Source organism: Amblyomma maculatum, chromosome 9, assembly GCF_055883805.1.
Source record: "Amblyomma maculatum isolate TAMU_Amacu chromosome 9, ASM5588380v1, whole genome shotgun sequence".
Lineage (NCBI taxonomy): Eukaryota > Metazoa > Arthropoda > Arachnida > Ixodida > Ixodidae > Amblyomma > Amblyomma maculatum.
In genome coordinates this window covers 1,275,680-1,299,311 of record NC_139352.1, presented here as the reverse complement: position 1 = coordinate 1,299,311, position 23,632 = coordinate 1,275,680, and the positions used below count along the sequence as shown (strand labels likewise).

Genomic DNA, 23,632 nt, shown 5'->3' with positions numbered 1-23,632 from the left:
TTCCCAACTGCATCATTCATTTCACTCTGCACCCGTAGTACAGCACGCAACGAAGTTCTCCATTGAGACGTCGGCTTAAGCTTCCAGCTCTCCATTAGTAGCTTCCTCGAGTCAAGAAGTCCTGTCGCGGATGATAAATGATCGTCTCCGAGACGCTCCACAAATCAATTGGGCCCCCGCGAGATGTACGAATGAAAGGCGCCCACAAAAGAACAACCATCGGGACGAGGTGATCGAGCAACCGCTCGTTGACAGCCACTGCCGCTGCCCATTCGAGTACTGCCCCTTCTCTATCTCGACTATCGAGACGGGCTCGATCACGGCGCACCTGGGGGTCAATAGGTGAGCGCCTAGTCTGCGTCCGGCATCGGGCATCACCAGCTGCTGGTTTTACCGCTAGGAATGACGTGGCAAGAAAAAAAAAAGTAGAAAACGTGGGTTCGCAGGTGGACGGCTGCCTGGGAGTGACTGTGTCAGAGGGAGATAGAAAGTACGTATAACGCGTGCGTGTGTCTGTATGAGAGAAGGACGACGATTCTGTGATCGAACGATCTCCTCTTTGTGCGTATGAGTGCGATAGAGAGAGAGAGAGAGTTTGTGCGTGCTTCGGTGTGTGTGCGTGCGGAAGCGTGTGCGTGTGTAGGTTTGCGCAGGGACAGGCAATCGTCCACCCATGGTCGTAAAGCGAAAACGACTCCTGCAGGGGCGTCCGGTCGCGGGTGGAAGCTGGCAGCCCGCGGTTCGTGCGCACAGTCCAAGCACTTCTGCCGCGCCAGAGACGGCGCAAGAAAGAGGAAACCTGTTACAGCAGCGGTAACCGACAGTACATTCGCAAGGTAGGTCGAGGTAACTTATAGTAGTAAAATGAGCCCCAATAACAAGGCCTCTGTGGCTGTGAATTGTACCCGATGCCAAAGTGGAGGACTTAGGAGAATGGGAACGGGGTGCAATATTTGGCTGCATTTAAGGAACCCATCGACGCCTTGAAACTGGTCGTTAGTGTAATGCTGAGGCTGCAAAACTAACAGATAAAATTGGGAATGTTGATCAATATAACGTTTGTGACTCCTGAGATGTATAACTGTGCGCAGTTGGTTGATTCATTATGGAACATATAAAGGATGGGTAAATAAACTGAAAACAGATCTTGGGTGGGAATAAGAGAACCTAAGGATGATGAAGTGGATGGCGCGATAGCATAACCAAGCAATAAACTAGAGCATCAACTAAACAGTTCCGATTGTATTGTCACGCTGCTTGAAATGCGAAACTTTGTTTACTGTTAGGGCAGCATCACACTATTTGTGAACACAAATCAGGCTTCAAGCCTAGAGACCACGCGATATTTTTCTTTTATAATTATATTGTATCGCCTCCTTTCTCCACTACGCAGCGAAATAAATTGACAGAGTTAAGCGGTTCTCACAAACACTACCGATATTTGAACCGTCTTTTTCATCCCTGATGAGCTGTGCACTACATCCCTCTTTGATAATGTATACACACCTGAACAAACCTTTTTTACGAGCAGTGCGCTCCATCACGAGTCTCGAAAGGGATGGACAAATAAATGCACCTGATCCTGTTCTACTGCCATATTTTAGTTTTCCTGCAAGAATGTTTCAATTTTTTAATAATTTTTCTCATATGTTCAGCACGCTGTTCCACGAATTGAGCTCATTTACGTAATTATTGTAGCCTCAACCACAGCAAATTTGCAATGAGGCGTATTTTAAAGATAATATAGTTACTTAAAAGCGGAAAAGTCAGCGCATGGAAATCAATGCACACGGGGAAAAAACAGTATCCCGTCAAATGAAACCCGTGAAGAAGGCTGGAACGACAAATGCAGTAGAAAATCAAAATTGTTCTTTGAAACACTCATGACAGGCTATCACGGCTAGTGAACAAAAGCTGACCGCAATAAGAGGCGGCGCAAGCGTGGTCTAAGTATACCTGTGGTAATAAACAATGCTGGGTCAAATATCTCGCCATTTTTTTTCTACATGTTTCCTAGAGAGCGATTACTACATAAATTACTGTATCTGTAATCTCACACATACTCATCAGCATACAGAAGGAAGCTAAAAGATTACGTGAAAGACCGCACGGCATAGATACGAGGCCCTGCCAGCATATATTCCTCATACCAGTGTCGAGGAGTTACAGAGTGTCGCCTCGAAGCGTTCGGTATTGTGATGCAATTATTCTTCGCAGTGAAGACTTTGTAAATAGTTAATGCTCATAGAACATTCTTTCTCTGTAATAAACTCTACTTCTAACCAAAACAAGTAGATGCCTCCACGATCTAAGGTTATAACGTGTCTTAATCCGGATCAAAGGTTTGCGGGTTCGATTCCAGTACCACACTATTCGCGAGCTGGTTAGACCTCGTGAAGTAGTACTTTTAAGCTACAAACTTCTCTAAGAATTTATAGGGCGCACATAGACTAAAAAATTCAACTTGGTGAGCAGCACTGACACCCTAACTGAGCTGCAGCGAGCGCCTTCCGTCACTGCGCTCTGCGTTATTTGTTTCACTGCTGAGGTAACTTGCGTCCCAGCGGGCAAGACGGGTCGGCAGGCAGCATTGCTGTGATGCCAGCTTCGCTTTAATCTGCGACCTCGCGGTTTGCCGCAGCGTTGTGACCTAATGGCTATTGTCACGGCGGGTACAATCCGGTCTCGAGAAGTCTGCATCACCATTGTCATTTGAAGAAGGTTCAGGAAAGGCGCGCGTCCTTTCCCACTTCCGAACGCACGACTTCGAGAGTTACATTTTCTTCGGCAAAACTTTACCGACGTGAACCGTACAATTAGGAGCGTGTTCTGGGTCGTCTCGTGGACGAAGCTCCGCGTGCACCTATAAGTAATTGGGACGCGACCATCATGCTCGCGAATCTCATTTTCTATTTGGCGGTAACCACTCACACATGGGTCCAAAATCACGACCACGAGCGGGTGACCTGAGAAATTCGCAAGCAGAAGCTTCACGACTTGTTCTGGAAACCCTATTGGAAGGGCTCTCGCAGGCAAAGTCAAACTTTCGTCTCGCACCCAATTCCCCACGGAGTCCAACCTTGCATACAATCAAGACGTGCTCACGTTGTGTCGCAAGGCGAAGGTAGGGTACATCTTCAAGGGCATCGCAGATGACGCGTTCAACATCCTCTTCTGCATGGACTGCTCTACCGTTGACCGAAGATTTGAACAGGCTAAACAACGACGTCTGGTACATCGCTTTGAGCGCCTTTCGAACACGGCAGCTACATCATTCTGCGATGATCCGGCCCCTCTGCCTTCTCATTCCACAACCATGACTCGGATCGTCAGGCGAGAACTCGAAGCCTTAGCGCCTGTACTACTCCCATCTGCACTGCCAGACACCGTGGTCATGATATAGGCTGTTGTCCGCCAGGAACCTGCCAACTTCGGTCTTTCCTCCAACCCTGTGCCGCCCTCGTCACTATCGCATCCTGTTTCTGTAGTGGCTGCTGCAACCACTAGCCAAGGACAGGCCAATTTGTCTTATTTGCTGTCGAGCCGGCCACACTTCACGTTATTGCCACAACCGTATCTTCCCCACCCCTCGTTCTTATTACAACGCTGACCGTCGGTACTACTACGGACCTCGACGGTTCCCTGCCCAACCTGAAGAGCTCCGCCCCACATATGATGGACCTGGGCACTTCCCTCCTTACCCAGATGTGCCTTACACCGAAGCCGTCTCAAATGTTCGTCGCTCCAGCCGATCTCCACATCCACGGCCTCGTCGATCCCGTTCATCGGTGCCTCGTCGCAGCTCCTCCCCATCATACGCCGGCACCTACTCGGGAAACTGGCAAGTGTAGTGCCCTAGAGTGACGCTGCGTTACCGACCCGGACTGCCAACTCGGAACTGACCCCCGAACCCAGACGTAACCTCATTGACATTCTTGTGGACGGAGTCTCAGTTTCCGCCCTTATTGGCACTGGTGCCCACATTTCCGTCCTCAGTTCCTTGCTCCGTCAACGCCTCAACAATGTCCTCATATTCGCTTCCTCATCTACCGTTCGTGTTGCTGATGGAAACACAGCTACTGTGATTGGTATGTGTACTGTGAAAATTACCATTGCCGACCGCCACATCCCTGTGCTCTTTACAGTCCTCACCAGTTGCCCTCACGATATTATATTAGGACTCGACTTTTTAACTGCACATTCTGCGTTCATTGCGGCCCTCACCAACCCACCCGTCCTGGCACACTTCAACCGCATGGCACCAACGAAGGTTCGCACAGATGCCAGTGGTCACGGTATTGGTGCCATTCTCGCCCAACAGCAGACGGGTCGCACTCGCGTCATTGTTATACCAGTCGCCTCTTTCCTGCGGCTGAGCGCAATTATTCGATCACAGAACATAAGTGTTCAGCCCCCGTGTGGGTCATTACAAAGTTTCGCCCTTACTTGTTTGGCCGCCCGTTCTCCGTTACCACCGACCACCACGCCTTATATTGGCTTTCTACGTTGAAGGACCCTGCTGGTCGCTTGGGGTATTGGGCCCTGCGCCTTCAGGAATACACCTTTTCTGTCGTTCACAAGTCTGGCCGGCTGCACGCTGATGCCGATTGCCTGTCTCGCAAGCTGGTAGATCCGCCGCCTGAATGCGAGTGTGACGATGACACATGTGTGTTGTCCATCTCTGACCCTTCAAACATTCGCCATGAGCAGCGCTTAGATCCCAAGCTTTGCACCATTATCAACCGCCTTAGCATTGACCACCCTGACGCTCCACCTGCTTTGTTTGTGCTCCACAATGGCACCTTATATCGGCGGAATATGCGACCAGATGGCGCGGAGCCTCTGCTCGCAGTCCCCGAACACCTGTGTGCTACAGTTCTTCAGCAGCTGCACGGCGCGCCCACTGCGCGCCATCTTGGTTTATCTCGTACGTACGACGGTGTCCGCCAGCACTTCTTTTGACCAGGGCTCTACCGTTCTGTTCGTCGTTACGTTGCTTCTTGTGAACGGTGTCAGCCACGAAAAAAGCCCTCGGTTGTGCCTGCTGGATCCCTGAAGCCGATCGACCTCCCAAAAGACCCGTTTTCCCGAGTTGGCCTTGATCTTCTCGGCCCTTTCCCTCTGTCTGCTTCAGGAATAGATGGATTGCGGTTTCCACCGACTATAGTACGCGCTACGCTGTCACACGAGCAATACGAACCAGCTGTGCAACTGAAGTGGCTGCGTTTCTTCTCCACGACATCATCCTGCTTCATGGTGCGCCGCGTCAGCTGCTCACTGACCGTGGCCGTTGCTTTCTTGCCCGAGTAGTCGACCAAGTTCTCCGGTACTGCTCCATTAAGCATTATTTCACCACTGCTTACCATCCACAAACGAATGACCTTACCGAACGCCTCAACCGCACGCTCACCGGCATGCTGTCAATGTACGTATAGGATGACCACCGTGATTGGGATATTAGTTTGCCATTTCTAACGTTCGCTTATAATTCGTCCCGTCACGATACAATAGGCGACTGCCCCTTTTATCTTCTATTCGGCCGTGACCCTTCACTTCCGTTTGACAGCGTACTGCTTCACACCGCTAACGTCAGTTCTTACATTCGGGACGCCATCTCCAGAGCTGACGCTGCCCGTGTTATTGCTCGCCACCGACTGGCTCCCTCTCAAAACGCACAAAAACGAAGCCATGATACTCGACATCGGGATGTCCACTACTCTCCGGGCTCTCTCGTCTTGCTCTGGACTCCCGCTCGTCGAGTTGGGCTATGTGAGAAGCTCTTGCCGCGCTATACACAGGCCCCTACCATGTTTTACGGCCAATCACTTCCGTGACATACAAGATCACCGCTGTGAATCCGACACAACAGTCCGCTTTGCCGCGTACCGATATCGTTCATGTCGACCGCATGAAGCCATACTACTCCAACTGTAGTTCTTCGACATAGTACGCACCGGGACAGTGCTTTTGACAGGAGTAGTGTTACATATACGCCATCTCAGAAGGCAGAAGACGAAGATTACGAACAGAGACTAAAGACAAAGCGATAGCAACGGTTGGGGTAGAGAAGATTACAACGAGGGACAAGAAAAAGAAGAAGATTAACACTGCCGTGTTTTTGTGTGCTGTGTGCTGTGTCATCTTGGACTAACCTTCTTGGGCTAACCTTGCCACGTGTCGATATTATGCAGCCCTGTGACCTACTTCGCCTGCCCAGTTAGGCCTAAACAAAATTGGAGACGTTGATACTGGCAAGGTACATCAATCTCTGATCTACTCGAAATATAGGCTTAAAATACTTGTCATCTTTCCATACACAACTACACCTTACTTTTGGGCATGTGGAGAGACGCATGTTCAAGTTCAAGTTTATTTCCTTTTAGCAAGAAAAGTAGGTGCCAGAACTAAAAGCTGTAAAAACAGCTTGACGGGGTCCTTGCCCCCTTACAAGGTTGGCAGAGCAGCAGACAGGAGAAAAAATCAATTCACATGTTTATAGCTAAACACGTTTATACAAATAAAAAACGGGTAAAACGCTGTACTGTTCCTACTGTACGAACGAAGGAACGTTATAAAATACTGCACTAACATACAAGGAAAGAAGTGGGAAAGCACTGCTGATACAGAAAACAATGATACACAAAGATACAAATATATATATATATATATATATATATATATATATATATATATATATATATATATATATATATATATATATATATATATATATATATATATATATATATATATATATATATATATATATATATATATATATATATATATATATATATATATATATATATATATATATATATATATTGTGAGCCTTCTGTGGACCTTCTTTCATTTGTACATGCCATCATCTTCTTTCATTTGTACATACCATCATCATCGTCCCGCGGCGCCGGCTCCGGCGCGTGCCTGGGTTCGTGATCGGATTAAAACGCTAGACAAGGCTTCGCTGTCCTTGCCGTCACGACTTCGCCGTCTCGACCTACCTTCTTTTACAATATATATACAAATTCATGACAGCTCTCCTCGACAATAGAGGCTGACATCATGGTTCGACACGCAAACTGGACCAAGTCCGGCAAAATGTAGCTTATTCAACAATTTGAGTACATTATAATGCTGTGACTGTGTATATGCGTATGTGCGAGGTAATGGAACAAGGTATGTTTTTTTTATGTCGAGTTTGTCTGCCTCCAGGATTTTCTTTTATGTCTGCAAGTAAAATTATATAACTGCTATTTGATTTTATGTGATACTTATAAGTCAATATAAGTCTGTAATCAAATAACTGGAACACCGAAAGTATATCATACTTGGAAAAAAGCTGTTTGGTGGGATGGAAATAGGTTACACTAGCGATATACCGGACGGCGCTTTTTTGTAATACATGCAGTTTTGATAAATTGGTTATTCATGTGGTACACCAAACTAGACTACAGCACTGAGCATTACATAATAGCAGCTCTATTTTAGGAGGTAGAAGATATCTTATTCGAGCCATGACGCCAACAGCTGATGACACTTTCGATTGAATATGGTCAATATGTTCATTCCAAGTCAGGTGGCTCGAAAATACCACTCCGAGTACTTTGACCGAATCTACAAGTTCAATTTGTTCGGTTCCTAGTCGTATGTTTATGCTACCTGATAAATGTTTTCCTTTCGGTGAGTAACACACAGCTTTTGTTTTTGCTCGTGTTAATTTTCAAGCAATTTGCTTTCACCCAGCGATCAAAGTCAATTAAAGCGCTATTTGCTCGTTCTTCAATGTCGATTTCCGTGATCCCGGACAAGAAGATAGTGATGTTATCTGCGTAGGAGTTAAAAATTACGTCCTGTGTACAGTGGGCCATATCATTAATATAAATGAGAAATAAAAGCGGCCCGAGTATGCTTCCCTGCGGAACACCAGTGTGAATAGTTTGCAAAGAAGATTTAACATTATTTATTTCTACGTACTGCTTTCGATTTGCAAGGTACGACTTCAGTAGCGCGTGGGGTGTTCCGCGGACACCATATCTGTATAATTTTGAGAGAAGGATGTTATGATTTACCACGTCAAATGCTTTTGAAAAATCTATGTAGATCCCTAGTACTACATGTTTCTTACTAAATGCTTCTATGATAATTTCTTTTTGCGTTAAAAGGGCTGTTTCTGTTGATCGATGCTTCCTAAAACCATGCTAATAGTCTAAGAGAAAGGTTTGTCGAGAAAAATATTATGTAATTCTAATGCGCAATATTTTTTCTACGCCTTTAGAAAATACCGGCAGCACCGAGATTCGACGGTAATTAGAGAACACGTTTCGGTCTCCAGATTTATGTACTGGAACCACTCGTGCAATCTGCATTGCCCTAGGAAATACACCTGTAGACAAAATTAAATTATATATAAAAGTGACAACGGGACAGATTAAATCAAGTACGCGCTTTACGAGAAGGAGCTGCACATCACATGCATTCTCAGTTTTACTGTTTTTGATGGACTGAATACAAAAGGACACCTCGGCACAATCAGTAGGACGAAGAAAAAGCGATTGGCTGCCCATAAACTGAGATAGATACGTGTCCGCGTCATATGCACTATCACTTCCAGAACCGTCGCAATGGTCAGCCTGCCGTACAAAAAAACATATTTAAGGCGTCAGCCAGTGGGCTACCATTAAGTTCCTTTCCTTCATGCATAAATGTATCAGGTATACTTTCTTGAGTGCCAGGACGCAGTAGGGAATTAAGCTTTCGCCAAAGCACATCAGAGCGTTTAGCGCTGTCATCAGAAAGCATGTTAACAAAATATGCATTTCTTGCTGCACGTAATCTAGAAGTAAGCCTGTTCCGGTAAGACTTAAATTCAGCAAATATTTCTAAATTCTTATCTTTTGCCAATTTGGCATACAAGGGATATTTATGTTTAATCATGTTCAGTAGTTCTCCCGTTAGCCAAGGTTTTCGGGCTTGTTTTGGTTTTTTTATTGGTGTTAACGGAACATTTGCGTCATAGAGAGTTTTGAACACGTCAATGAAATTATCATACGCGGCGTCACTATTTCCTGCTTCATAAACAGAGTTCCATGCTTCGTTACCAATAGCTCGACGAAAAGACTGAAGTTTGCCTTCATTCATTGTTCGTATATATTTTGCTTGCTTCACTTTTGTAGTGACTTGATGGGTTTTCCTAACTAGCAATAATGTTCCGAAATGGTCACTAACGCCAGTGCATACATCGCTTGCTTTCACTAAATCTGCATTAATATTTGTGATAAATACGTCCAATAATGAGCAACTATCTGGAGTAACACGAGTTGGCTCTGTTATTGCGTTCCAAAAGCCGTTCGCGTCTATGGTGTTGGATAGCTTCTTTTGGGAGTGTGTTGGCACGAGCATATTTTCCTTTATATCTCCTCCTAAGTAAAGATCTATCCTATTGTCCATCATGTAGCAGAATAAATTTTCAAGGAAATAAAGAAAGTTGTCGAAATCGCCGTAGGGCGGTCGGTACAAGACGCAGTAGACATTGTTTTGTGTGCGCAAGGTAAGCACTTCATAGTCTGCAGTGACTGCACAGAATTCAGCCACTTCTTCACAGATAATGTTTTCTTTCATTAAAATAGAGACGCCGCCCCCTCGCCTGTCCAGACGACTTTGATAAAAAGACTGATAGCCAGGTAGAATGAATACCCGCGAATCCTTGGTAATGTCTTACTGTTAGCACCAGTTTGTACGTTATTGCCCTGCAAATGCGTATTCGGCATGTCAGATAATATGTGAACGGAAGTAAAAGTGATAAACAGTGATTAAACTCCTTAGAACTCCAAAAAAAATAATTACATAGCGTCCTAGAACCCTGCACAATTACCTGTGAGGCGCTTTAATTTTTACTCTAGAAGACAGCGCGGTGGTGCAACGGTTAAGGAGCTCGACTCCTGTGCCCAAGGTTGCGGAACCAAATCCCGGCCGCGTCGGCTACTGTTCGATGAAGGCGAAAAACTAGGCGCCCGTGTGCTGTGCGATGACAGGGAACGTTAAAGAACCCCAGATGGTCGAAAATCTGGAGCCCTTCACTACGGCGTCTCTCAATGCCTGAGTCGCTTTGGGAAGATAAACCCCGTGAACCGAACCCAAACATCTACAGGATGAGAAAGGCCGACAGTGTTTATTATATTCGGCAGTGTCTTCTCTCACGGCTATTCTGTACGCTTGACATTGTTGCTAATTTTTTTTTCTAGGAAACACGATGACATGTATAGGCTTCTACGCCTTGCTCATCGCCTATTTCGTCATAACGCTCATCACAGCTGACTACTATGGTGAGCAACGTTTGTATTTAGGCTGGCTTAGTGCGCAGCTGCTCTATCTCTGTCCGATCATTTATTCAATCATCAATAAACGTATTATCATTACTATCACGTGGTTAGGCTAAACATTATTAGAACACTTACACCTCCATATTTCAAGCTTATGCACGTACATTGAATCATTCGGCGTAAATTTTAGCCGTGAAGAACAATTCAATAACAATGCCAAACGCACCCATATCCAGATAGGTTTTATGCGCACAAAAAGACGACACAAGAAGACAAGGGAGAAAGGACGGAGCGCATCCTGTCTCCCTTGTATGAGTATGAACCAACTAGCCCCACAACGCATATTACTGGAATATCACCCATATCTACGTGTTCGTTAATGCGCACGCAATAGAATATAATTATTAGCTTCGCTAAATAAGCTGGTTTGCATGAGATACATAAAATAGGAGTTGCTAGAGCTAATTATGAATAGGCAAAAAAGAGAGCGCGCTTTTGTTTGTCTTACGAAACGAAAAAGCACGCACGCAAGCACGCACACCAGGCAGTTCTATAGAGCAAAATAATCTCAGTTTAAAGCTACGAAACCATTAGATCAGTTGCTTTTACCCGGTCGAAGAACACTCTTACGTTCAAAGCAAAGATACATTTTTTACACATTTGCTGGCTTACCATTTGTGTAAAGAGTACATTCCGCCATCTGCGACTAACGTGAAATAGCCTTAACCTATAAGCGCTGTAGCTGCTTATGCAGTTAATAAATTATGAACTAATCTAAGAGTGGCGAAGAGGCATGCGACGGCCATCAGTACTTTGAGCAAACTATATTTTATTTCGGCATAACTTCATTGTATAATAATCACGAAGCAGAAAATACGTGTTAGTTGCGGCAATAAACACAAGAAGGTAAATAAAACGAGTGTCTTTTAAAAGAGAACGAGTGCTTCAAATTCAGCATGTTTTTCTCATTTTCGCACTCAAAAGCAAGCTCGACGATCCCTTCGGATGTGAAGCGGCGATTATTAGAGGCAGTTAGACTAACTTTGCAACGCCTTCCCACCAATAGGTACCGTCACGGCACTAGTCTGTTTCCATCTTAGGACGTATCTTGCTTGCTCAGTACAGGAGGATAAATATTTAGATTACAGTGCATTTTTTATATAATTAATGAGTGCAGTCTCTTAATGCAATTATCTTATCAATTGTGTTTTCGTAGAAAGGGATGCCCAAAATTAGCATCCTATTTTGCGACTTTCCCCGAACGCCTTTGCCTATTGTGGTTTAGGAATTAAGAATAGCATTGGTTTGACGATATCCTTTCGTGATAATCAAACCTTGTACTCTCTATTTCAAAATCCTCGAAGACACCATGGTTTCGTAGAAGGCTAAATGAAAAGGACGCCTTTTTTCGAGTCTCGTAAATTGGGTGACGAAATTTTTACGACGACTGTAATTTTTGAAGACGCCGATGCGACTTTGTCCAGCTGAATATTGACTCACCGATGACGCCTACGATGTGACGGCAGTTCTCGGACACTACTTGCTCCTCTATTACGAAAACTACAGTGTCCTTAGAGCTTTTTTTCCGCATATTCTTGTTATTTAAACTTCGGCAGTGACATATACCGCCGCCCAATAGGTTTTCTAACGTCATTTCAGTGTCCCGCCTAGCAACTGATCACCTTATCATAACTTTCAGAACCGGAGGCCAAAAAAGTACATATTATCAAGCCCAAGTTACCACGTAAGTAAAAAATGGCATTGTTATTCCAATTTACACTTTAGTGCGCCGTGTGATATTCGAGACAGGACGAGACAAAGGAGACATGCGTACGCATAAACCGTTTATTCCCTGAGTGACTCGGTGAGAGCTGAACGGCGGCAGGAGCCTGTGAGGGCGCGGTGATGTCTGCGTGTTTCGTATGGCCCGGTCATGATGCGGCACAGTAGGACACAGTTTAAAGCATGGCTGCGAACTTGTGCGAAAGGTTGGCGCAGCTACAACACTGACAAAATATACTAGCGAGGTTTTCGTTTTTCTTTATTGGAGTGGGTGTAGCATTGCCAGAAGCATCCACAACATCTGTTGTGACTGCAGCAGGAATACCAGTAATGAGGATAGCAGTAACTGCCATAAGAATAATCTGCTAGCCCACCAACGCGCGACAAGGAGCCCAAAATTTGTTAAGAAAATAAGGCATTATACATGTAGGTCATGAATCAAGAATGCGTATTGTTTTCATTTTCTCAGCACAAATAGGATAGACGTTTTTGTTACTTTCTTTATTGTTCTCAATCGAGTGAAAAGCTGTCTCAATCCTCCGAAGGTGCGCATGAACCTTTCCAATGTAAAACTTTCGACGTTTCAATCTCATTTGCTTGTATAGCTGCTGTAAACGTGAGGGCGCCCACAAGGCCACAGCCGCGGTTAAACGATAATAAACCGAGTTTGACGAGATATAGCTCTGCTTTATGTGGTTTTGCTAGTGCACGCGTTGAGCTGACGTGACCGCGTGCATTTCACGTCATGTCTGAAGTCATGCACACTGCCATAATCCACGCACTACAGCGTAACACACTGGGCATCGCTAGACAGGCTAAATCACCGTTTGAACTTGGCTAAATTTCAAGGTCATCACGATGGAACCAAGCTGTTCTCATGGGGATGAGAACGTTAAGATGGTTGCATGCCTGTGCGTCATGTAGCTTAACTTCGCATTTACCACAGTTAAATATCGAAGAGGGCTTTCTTCAGCAAACTTTTTATAGCTATTCACTATTTTTTTCTTTCATGACGATGTTTCAGCGCACCGTTAGAAATGTTGAAGGAAAAGTGGCAATGATACATACGTGCACCCAAATTTTGTCTCCTGCTGAGAATCGCTGCACACGCTTAGCGGGTACAATTTTCCCACATCGCTGGCAGTTGTAAGCTACATTAGGTAGAAAGTAATGCTGAAATCTAATTGAATTTTCCGCAAATTAAGTATTGTTTCCACAACATTAAACTACGATTACTCAACAAGAATTACAACTGGGGGCTTTTTTTTTTTCTTCACTATAATGGTTCGCTTCGTGCTATTTCTTTTTTTCAGGTTTGTTATGTGCAAGATCAGCCTCTAGGTAGACGCTTTGGCATGTTGGTGAGACGTTATCGGTGCAGCGCATACGACGACGGAGAGAGGAGGAGCATGTGTCTGCATCTCCTCTCATCCTCGTCGTATTCGCTGTACCGATAACAGCTTCTCAGATTATCTAAAACTACAAAGCTGCATAAGCACAAAAGCAGCGCAGCTTGGATATACGTGCGTGCATGTGGCCGTACGGTTCGTAATATTGTTGTTTATCTAGCAATACATCGTTCTGCCAATTAAACTTCTTTGTCCTTGCAAAGAACATCGGGAATAGCTCGATTGGCTTTCCCTTTTCTAGCCTCCCATGTGTGCGACTTGTGAAATAGCTAAGACAGCGAGATGCTAACGGTACAAGTGCTAATGATTAGGTTTTCGATGTCAAACCTTCAAGTTCGACGATGGTCTGTGTTGTAGAAAATACATGGAGAGCAAATTCAAAAAATGCTTTCATGTTGTGCGCTCGCTAAAGAGACCCACGTTAATATGGAGCAGTTCAATGAGGCGTCCTTCATTAATCGCGGGCCTCTGGGGAACGTTACACTCTCCCTATTATACCCACGTATTGCTGAAAAAGAAAAAAAAAACAACATATAAATCGCGGCCCCGAAAAAGAGATTAAATAAGGAGAAGGAAAAGGCGACGAGAGAGAATATTGATGTATTTTGGAAGCATTGTACAAAAGAAAAAAAATAAACGTTGAGCCCTTATATACGCAACAACAGGTAATTCCGAGAGTTGCGAAAAATAATCCCTAGATTCATACTAATCTAAAAAAATCGCAGCAATAAATAGAATAAAACATAGACCTTAGATGGCAATGTATAACTTAAGAGTGCACCGCAAGGACGGAGAACAGAAAGAGCTTTTCATGTCTGCCTTTCTTATTTACCCTTCGTATTTTTATGCTGGAGATTTAACTCATAAAATACAGATATATCAAAAAGACCACCTATGACCGATTAATTCCACCATGAAAGCAATGTGATTTTATGAAGCGGCATTGGGAAATACACCGTAATTAGCCAGCTCATTTCATATATTTTCCATAAATTTTAAGAACTGCGTTTCATTTTACGAACAACCGAGGTATAAAACCAGAATACGCAAAAGATATCAGAAAAAGTGCATTTTAGATGTTGCATCAAAATTGATAGCATATTAGCCGGAGTATCCAGAAATATTGTCAATATTTCTGGATTCAATATTCAATATTTTTGTGTCGCTACATATATATATTTTTTTTATTTCGCGATGGTGTTAGGAGCCTCGTAACGCGGAAAAGGCGGCGGCGGCTTTGAGCCTTTAAAGCGAAAATAAGCGGGAAGCAAATAAATAAAGAGCAGTCTTACAGACTCACGTTATCAAATTCCGCTAAATGCAAATGATTTCGCATCAATAGCAGGACGCAACAGTTCTCTGTAAGGAGATCAGGGCAGCGTCATATTATTTCGCTTCCAATTTATCATATGTATGCTAGTGATGTTGAAAGCTAGTTCGCAATAAGAATTTGAACTAACAATATATGTACCTACGATTGTAAGCTAGCTGTCAACTGTAACCTGAGATATCCATCAAAATGGTAGGTAGATATACTCCGCCTTCCATTCTAAAAATCAATTTTAATAAAAAGGTAAAAAATTTAGCGCAATGAAAAAGTGGCATTAAATGCGCTGTCATGTCTACTCTTAAAGCAAAGCTTGAGCGTCTCTCCAATTTATGTGCTTTATTCCGTAACTCCGGTAGAAGAAAATCTGTAAAATCTGTAAAAGAAATTAGGGATAACACCATACAAAATTTTTATTTATTGTAATTAGGTTCGCACACTTAAGTTTCGTTCTACATTTTGACGATCATGGTAAGCATCGCTCGACGCAGGTGCCTGCATTGATCGAGTCTACGCTCGTCAAATAGTTTTTCAGTGCATTTAACAGGATCCTAACTATAAGAGCGTTTTTACGTAAAGCATTGTTTACAGGCGGAAGCCCTCGTAAGTATTCTCTGTTTCCTTGCGTTCTTGAGAGACCCTTCTCTAATTTTATCACTTCCTTCTTCAACAATGGATGACATCTGCCGCACAGCAAGGAAAAAGCTTACCGGACGTAAGTTAAGTTCATATCCTTGTTAATTAAGTCCTTGTTAAATTTATGTCCTGATGATTTCGGCGGCTAAGCAAGCATGAGGCGTCCACATAAAAGTGATTCCCCGATCGCAGCACTCTTCGCCACTATTGAACTCTTAGTTACCGCTAGTCAAGGATACACAAACGAAAAAACAAATAAAATGCGTACGTGTTTCAACTTAAAGCGTGCGTATTCCTTTCTTACTTTCCCTATAGTTTACTGTACTAATGAAGTCGTAAATCGATGGTAATGAATCCCACCCACCTCTCATGGGTCGGTTAATTCTTCCATTGACTTAAAGTGTCATTACTGCAAAATGATCTTAATGATTCTACAGGGAAAAGGTTACGCTATGACCGGGAAGTGATGGAAAGAAAGGAAGGATTAGTAACAGAGCACAACCTAAGGCAATCTGGGTTATGTGCTGTCGCATTAATAAAGTAGCCCATTAACTATCAACACTTAGAAGGAATCAGGCGGGTATTTAGCCGGCTCCCTAGGCGCTCTCTAATGCCTTTCTTATGGTTATCGCTCAGGGCACCACATTTTTGGGATTGCTCCGTGCCACGTGACTATTAGTGATGCTTTTAAACGAACGGTAATGTGATACTTGCGCCGTGATTTTCGCACTGTGCGCCAGTGCAAAACGTAGTCATGACTCGATGGAACGTACGAAGGCAATTTACACCCAAACCGCAATTGTTCTGAGTGCGGTCTAATCGCCTTCACTGGAGTGACTTAGTCAGCCGGTGTATTAAGAGCTGCATCGGCTTCTTTCGAGTAGCATTTTTTGGCTTCCTTTTACGCCGAACTAAATGTATTCGGTTTTCGTCATCATTATCACCCAACTTCAAAAAGAAATCCTATTGTGGAAAAGAAGACATTACGTGACCCATGGCACGCTCGTCCGTATCTTGACTTTCGTCCTCTTTTTTGTATGTGTGATACTATTTCTCTAGTTATGAACTGCCAACATCCTCAAAGTTATTTCATTTCCAAGTGCACCATCTTCAACCTTGTAATTTCCAGTGCAGTGCAAATGCCCCTCTTTCATCTGTACACCTGACCTTCTCCTGCGCAGTTGTATTCAGGTAATCACCGCGAATTGCCAATCTCCGTCCGCTCACCTTACTTCCTTGCACCCCCTGCTAGGCTTGCCTTCTCTCGTAACCCGACCAGTTACCCCTAGCGACCATTGGTGTCTAGGGGTAACTGCCCATGTCTATTGTTAACGCCAAAGTAATCATCCAGCCGTACTACCACAAGCAATGTAATTGCCTTGTGCATCAGCCTAGTTGCCGTGGTAACAGTGTTTTTCTGGCGTACGTGACCGGCACCCCAGAGAAAGAAAAAAGTCAACGCCAGAGTGCAGTGCATTCGAATCTGGGAATTACTCGCTGGAAGACATTAGGGAGCGTCTTAGCTAATGAACGTATGTACGGAACGTCGTAGACTGCAATACACTCTCGGAATGTGCGTTGCACATCCTTGTCTTCATGAACTTCCATCTGTGCGCAAAAGCTTTTGCATCTCCTACTCACTCAGCCCGCGTTACAACCTTAATATTATTTTCTTCTTGATCCTGGTTAGGATATCATCCTTTCTCGTAGAGTTGCATCTTTCTCTCTCCTCCTGTCTCGCAGCGTTACACATACCATTGCCCTTATTTATTGTTAAACTCGTTTCCGGGATAGCTTAGGGAGCTTGTTAAGCTGAAAAATCTTACGTAAGCACCATTGTCTTGCAGCGGTCACAAAAAAAAAAAACAAACAAGAAATACTGATTCGTCCACAGGGTCATGACGTAACAACCACGGACAACTTGCGGGAATTTCGAACACCTTCATTCAGAGGAGGAGGAGGAGGAAAAAACTTTATTTTTTCCTCCTTCTCCTCCTCTGAAGGAAGGTGTTGGAAATTGATAAAATAATAAAATTGGGGGAAGGGTCCAAATGAAGCCAAAATTGGAGAAGAGATTAATCTAAATCTAACGGGGGTATTTCAGTAAGTGCAAGTAACACATAAATTAAATTTGACAATTTTTTTTCCGGTTACGGAGTGATTTTTTGACTGTTATCGCCGGGATCAGACCTCAACAAAAGAGTCGTTATGAATTTTTCCGAGCGCGACATTTTTTATATTCGTACAAAATTGAGCACCAATGAGATTTGAACCATGGTCCTCTCCCACTGTAGGTGGGGGCTGAACTTCTACCCCCTTGCTGCACACAGCTCGACTAAACGCCTTTTCTATATAGCGACTCTTTACTGCGAATATTACTTTACTGGGATATACTTCAATTTTTACGTTTTTTTAACGCGACAGCTTTAAAGATCTTCTTCCGCAGAAAATTCGGCGTTGCTGTTGTCAACTTTAAAGAGGAAAATCAAGAGTACGGCTCTCGGAAATAGAAGTCGGCTTATGAAATGAGCCCCGCCGGGGTGGTGCAGTGGTAAGACGCCCGACTACTGGAGTACCCGGGTTGGAACCCGACCTCGGCGCCTGTATTTCGATGGAGGCGAAACGAAGAGGGTCCGTGTGCTGTGCGATGTCAGCGCACGTTAAATATCCCGAGTGGTCGAAATTACTCCGTAGTCCTCCACTACAGCTCCTCTTTCTCTCTATCCACATTCACTTCCACCTTCCTCCCTTCCCCTATGGCGCGGTTCAGGAGTCCACAGAAACAAAGTGTGCAGATACTGCGCTTTTCCCTTCCTGTGAACCAATTATTATTATTATTATTATTATTATTATTATTATTATTATTATTATTATTATTATTATTATTATTATTATTATTATTATATTATTATTATTATTATTATTATTATTATTATTATTATTATTATTATTATTATTATTATTATGAAATGACCGGATATCGATTGGTTGGTGCGTTGCGGTGCGTCACGGAGCCATATGACATAGTATATGATTTGCTCACTTGGAGCTCTCCTTCGAGGCGGGTGGCGAGAAGGGAATCAAACTTACTAAGACTTTTGACCGATTAGCAAGACTAGCTATTTGTATGCCATGCAGACTTGTCCGTACGGTGTGGTGAAACTGAGGCTTACAGTTGTCTATATAAGGGGGTGTCTCTCACATAAATGAATAGCCTATGACTGTATCCTAATGAATATGTGCGAGACAATTCATAAATTAAAGAATTAGTCATTGGGAGAGCAGCAACGTTGGTATACGTGATAGAGGATCTTTTCCTTCACATAAGAGCCTTCTTCATTTAGGAGCTTTGGATGGGAGCTTTTAAAGTATCGCGTCTTACCTTACCGTCAAAGGTCGATTTTAGGTGTCCCCTCGTTCTTTTTTGCGTGTTACAATTTCTTATATGCTGCTACATTCACGCTTGAGAAAACAAATTGTCGCAATCGTTGTTTTTGCTTCTTTTCGTCTCTCGTTACAGACTCTTCTAACGGTGAGTAATGCGCAGTGGAAGCGAGACAAAGCAGATAATGCATTATAAAATGTAAAATATTACATTTCATTCCTAATGAATGCAATCATGTATTGTGGTGGAAACGATACACGCTTCTTTTCCCTAATGTTATAGAAACAATTCACTATTGGCGCTTATATGTACGCGTACGCTTCTTCATATCTCTTTTGGGGAAGCATTCCTTTATTTGCAGGCTATAATAAAGTGCTCCGTAACCTTTGTTTCTTATTTAACCATTTTTTCAATATTTACAAATTTTATGAAGTGTCTCGGCGACTCAGGAGCGTGTATCGTTTCCACCACAGAACATGACATGTGCTTTTTATATATGCCTGACTACTGTGGTGCTGCCAAAGTGGGGGCCCGTGGCTTTGTCAAGCTGTCAAACGGCAGCTTTTACCCCGGGCTCCCGCCATCATTGTACCAGGATGGCAAATAAATTGAATTGAATTGAATTACATCAGGACCTATGTTTAGCTTATAGGAGGCCCAGCAATTGTAGGCAAAATGTTCTTTCTTTCGCGAACAGGGGAAATCCTACACTAGGAGTTTGTTTATTGCGAGAGCAGAGGTGCAAACTACTAAAGAATAAATTGGCCACGCAGGTCAGGATGTAATAAAATGAAGGAAATTTCTCAATGCGGCGAGAAAAAATACAACCTGAAAGGCAAATTTCATCTGATACATTGACTTTGTACAGTTAAAAAAAAAATAAATAAATGAAATAGATAAAAATACTATAAAATGAAAAATAAAATAAAGAGGCGGGTTACAGAAATTTGATACACATCTGAACAGCCTTCTCATGCCTGCCGCAGTGCGGTACGCCTTCTACTACACGGGAAACATCTGCAAGGAGCCCAACCCATTCGTGCCGCTTCACAAGGAACCCTACGTGAACCGGACGACGCACGAGCATCTCACTCTCTACTACCGCTGCATCGGCGGCTTCATGAACCCCGTGGTTTGCGGCTACCGAAACAAGCCCATCACCGACCTCTGCGTGCTATTCCACAAACGCTGTTGGTACCTTACTCCCTTCAGAGCATTGCGTAAATAATCTTGAGAATGAGTATGAGATATAATCAGCATAGTTAAGCTGAATTATACATCATAAGTTTTACGTGGCGTAAACATTTTCGGTGCAGTCGCAATTGCAATGAGCGTTTTTTCTGCTGATTGATTCTATCACAAAATTGGGATATGCTTCAAAATGTACAACGCAGGTGAGGTTGAACGCTCGGAGCAAACAAAAATGCCTCACTAACACCTTACAAAACTAAACCGCTGTGTTTACACTTTAGATTTAGTGTTTACACTGCATTTGCATTCTGGGCCTTGCTCTAATTATGATTAAAACATGTCGCGTAATAACTGTGGACCAGCTTGGTGATTTTATTTTATTTAATTTTCTATTAGACGAGCCAATAATGAGAAAAAAACACAAGACGTCATGAAGCTTCATTATTCCCGTTAAGGAATTCCGCCGGAATCGAACGTGGCGCACTTAGCTGGCCATCCTTGTCTACTTGAGGCCCGTGACCAGAGTTGCATACTGTATACTCTTTAATATTGCTATAGTTCCGAAGCACTACTTTTGCAGTTCAGAATATAAACTTATATTTTTTTCGTGGTTTGCAGCTCCAGATAATGTCAGTTCTTTCTTTTTTTTTCTTTCGAATGTATATCGTTTAGGTCTCCGGTGACAGGCACAAGCCGGAGTTAGTGGGAGTACTGGCGTAGCTGCAGCCTAAAAGTTAAAGACGAGCGGGCGATCAAAGGATGCCATGTGACTTTGTGTTTCAACAGTAACAATTTTTTATTTAGTTTCTTGTTTAGAAAGTCGGCCCATCAAGTCCCATAAATTCCTAGTATATATGTTTTTCGGTAACCACAAGCGGAAATTGTGGTCATTATAGTGGACGAAAGTAGTACCTTTGGAAGAGTACTCTCGCGCACAAACGAAGTTCGGGGGCAAGTTTACAGCAGGTGACGTCGCAAGCAGATGCTTCGCATAGCGGGTATTCGTACGGCGCCGGAATCTCACTTCGCCACTATTGCTTAACTGCAAGTGTAAGGGCCTCTCTGATCCGCAGTTGCCTTCACCAATGGTACATTGAAGAGAAGGGGGCACATACACGGGGAAGTGAGAGCACATGTACGTTGACAGAGAGATGCTAATGATGTCAAATGCATCAGAAGTGTATCTAGTGGCAAAGAGCCAGGGGAAGTTTGTGCCATGTTTGTTACACGAGGAACACGTCAACTGCATTGTTACTGACGTCTGTGTTAGCTAACACCAGGGAAGGAGGAGAGGAACTGCGTAGGATTGACATCCAGTGTTTATGGCCTAGGCAACCTGTAGGGTACCGCGGACTTCAGATGTTTCAGGGCTTCTTGAGAGAGAGTCCTTACGTTCCCCTCGTTGTAAAGAAAGTCGGCAGGTAAAGCTACTATGAAATTTTAGAAGTGCGTCTTTGAACTGAATTTTAGCGTGTACGTCAACTCTAAAAAGGATTCTGGAGGATAGCATTGGCAAATTTATGGTAGATGGGAAAAAGGGGGGGGGGGGGGGGGGGCGTATACGGTGCTATTTCACTAATGCGGGTTGAGCGAAGGCCCCATCCTGGCGCTGTGGGGGCTCCAAATATGCTCCGATGTCCTCCTGTCTGCTAAGAACAAGGTGCAAGCTTCGCATGAAAACATACACACTCGCGCGCACGCACACGCGAAAGCCGGTTGCATGGCGTTTTGTGTAGAGACCACTTAAACTGAACGGATAATACAATAAAAGCGAAAAACAGGACATGCAGAAAGACAGATGAGCTAAACGCATGCCGTTTGAGCACAGTCCTAGCATGCAAAATAAACAGGTGCTTACATTGCGAGCTATGTCATATTTATAAGGCTCCATTAAACTCGTACAATTTTTGTTCCTTGTTTAACGGGGCTCCCATTTCATAACCACTGCTGTAAGTTTTCCGCAACCTCTCATGCGAGTCAAATACAAGACATTGGTAAACTTTGGGTAAGCCCCTTCCTAATACTTTTATTTTTTCCTAATCACCTCAGATTAGAGGCAGCACAGGAATAAATGACAATGACATCGAGCTTTCTCACTCTTTTGGCTGGTATGAAAACAGATTTTTTTCTGGAAGACTTCAGCAGCTTTTTTTTTTCTTTTCTTCTCTAATATGCACAGCCACGTTCAACTATAGCGTAACCAAAATCTATTGTGCAAACCCTTCGGTTTTTTAGATGTGCATGCAAAATCGTCCCACAAATGACCTGTATCGTACTGTCTCTTTCAGGTTGGCAAATCATGATGGAGACGCCTACAGACATTGAGTCCATACTAAATCGGCGAAAGAAGCTCGAGAATTGCCTGGGAAGGGTCTTCGTGGGATAGTGCTCAAGACGTCGCCAAATAAAACACGAGACTACCCGAATAATAAACTGAAGAAGCCTTTTCCAAGTTGACGCGGTCAAAGAAATTGGCTAGGCATGACTTTTCAACTAGATGTCGTCACGCGATCAAGACATCGATTGAGTATTTGTTTCAGTAGACTTCAAGAAGGGTCGAAATTACGAAAGAAAGCTTACAATTATTCTATACTTTTGAAACTCCAGTGCAGGACCCAGAGAGCACAAACCGTTGGACTAATATTGAGACTGTTTAGGCATTGTCGACATTATACGGGGCTAGTACAGCGGCACCTCACCCCAGTATTGCGCTGGTTGTTTGTGATGTCTGGGGTGGATTTATGGGCTCTCGGGAGATGTTCGCTAGGAGAGGGGAACGGGAATGAATGGGAAATAGAGCTGCACGCTAAGTTCTGTGGCTTCCTTACGAAAACCGATGCTTGCTAAAGCTGTTGAGTTCTTTCGGCCATAATATAAAAGATTAAAATAAGTATTGAAATAAATATTTGAGATCTTTATGACAAACGTTTTACATATACGCCTGCTAACGCAGGCATGCTTTCCTGTGGTTGCTGCACTCCTCTTAATAGTATGCTTAGGTTATACTAGTTTTGTCTATTCGAAACTCCAGACCATCCCCGCCAACTAGAGGCCTCAGCAAGAAACCTCCGAAACAGGGTCACCGCAATATTGCGTGGAGGGTATCTGCTACTCGTGGTTTATGAAACGGCATCTCCGGTCCTGACTCCTAAATGGAGGAAAGAAAACGAAAAAGGGAAGTCGAAAAAGTTGTGCTGCCTTCCAATTCACGCGCCTTCTCGCTGTAAAGTCCGTAAAGTGTTTCATTGCCAAAGCAATACTACGACAGCAAAAGCGAGACATCGGGTTTTTCGAAGCTACGCCGTGAAGAGGCGTAGCTAAGGTCTCCTCATAAAAAACAATTAGCTGGGGTTTAGCTTTAGTTAAACCCAGTAGGTTGCGTAAGCAAAGCCGACGTAGCTTCTTCTTCTGCAGCAGCAGTATCACGGCGGGGCCAGCGACCGGGTTTACCAGAAGGCTTGAAGAGGGGCGGTCGCTCTAAAGGTCAAACGTGGTTATCGGCCGGGTTTACGCGACGAGTTGAAACCTGGCGTCGTATTGCTTACGCCTTAAAATCAGCCATCACATTTCAATTCACTTT

General features: G+C 43.7%; 1 protein-coding gene and 1 long non-coding RNA gene across 2 annotated transcripts; both read left to right on the top strand.

Annotated features, from left to right (window-relative positions):
• The first annotated feature begins 727 nt into the window (after window positions 1-727).
• On the top strand, window positions 728-12,064 carry LOC146178091 (uncharacterized). Its single transcript, XR_014700860.1, has 3 exons — window positions 728-836; window positions 10,245-10,325; window positions 12,022-12,064. It is a non-coding gene; the product is annotated as an uncharacterized LOC146178091 (long non-coding RNA).
• A 5,686-nt stretch (window positions 12,065-17,750) lies between these two features.
• LOC146178090 (uncharacterized) lies at window positions 17,751-22,478 on the top strand. The gene is made up of 3 exons (XM_084579629.1): window positions 17,751-17,766; window positions 19,848-20,051; window positions 22,341-22,478. Exons 1-3 carry the CDS (start codon window positions 17,751-17,753, stop codon window positions 22,436-22,438), a joined length of 318 nt encoding a protein of 105 aa, XP_084435755.1. The 3' UTR covers window positions 22,439-22,478.
• Window positions 22,479-23,632: the final 1,154 nt, after the last annotated feature.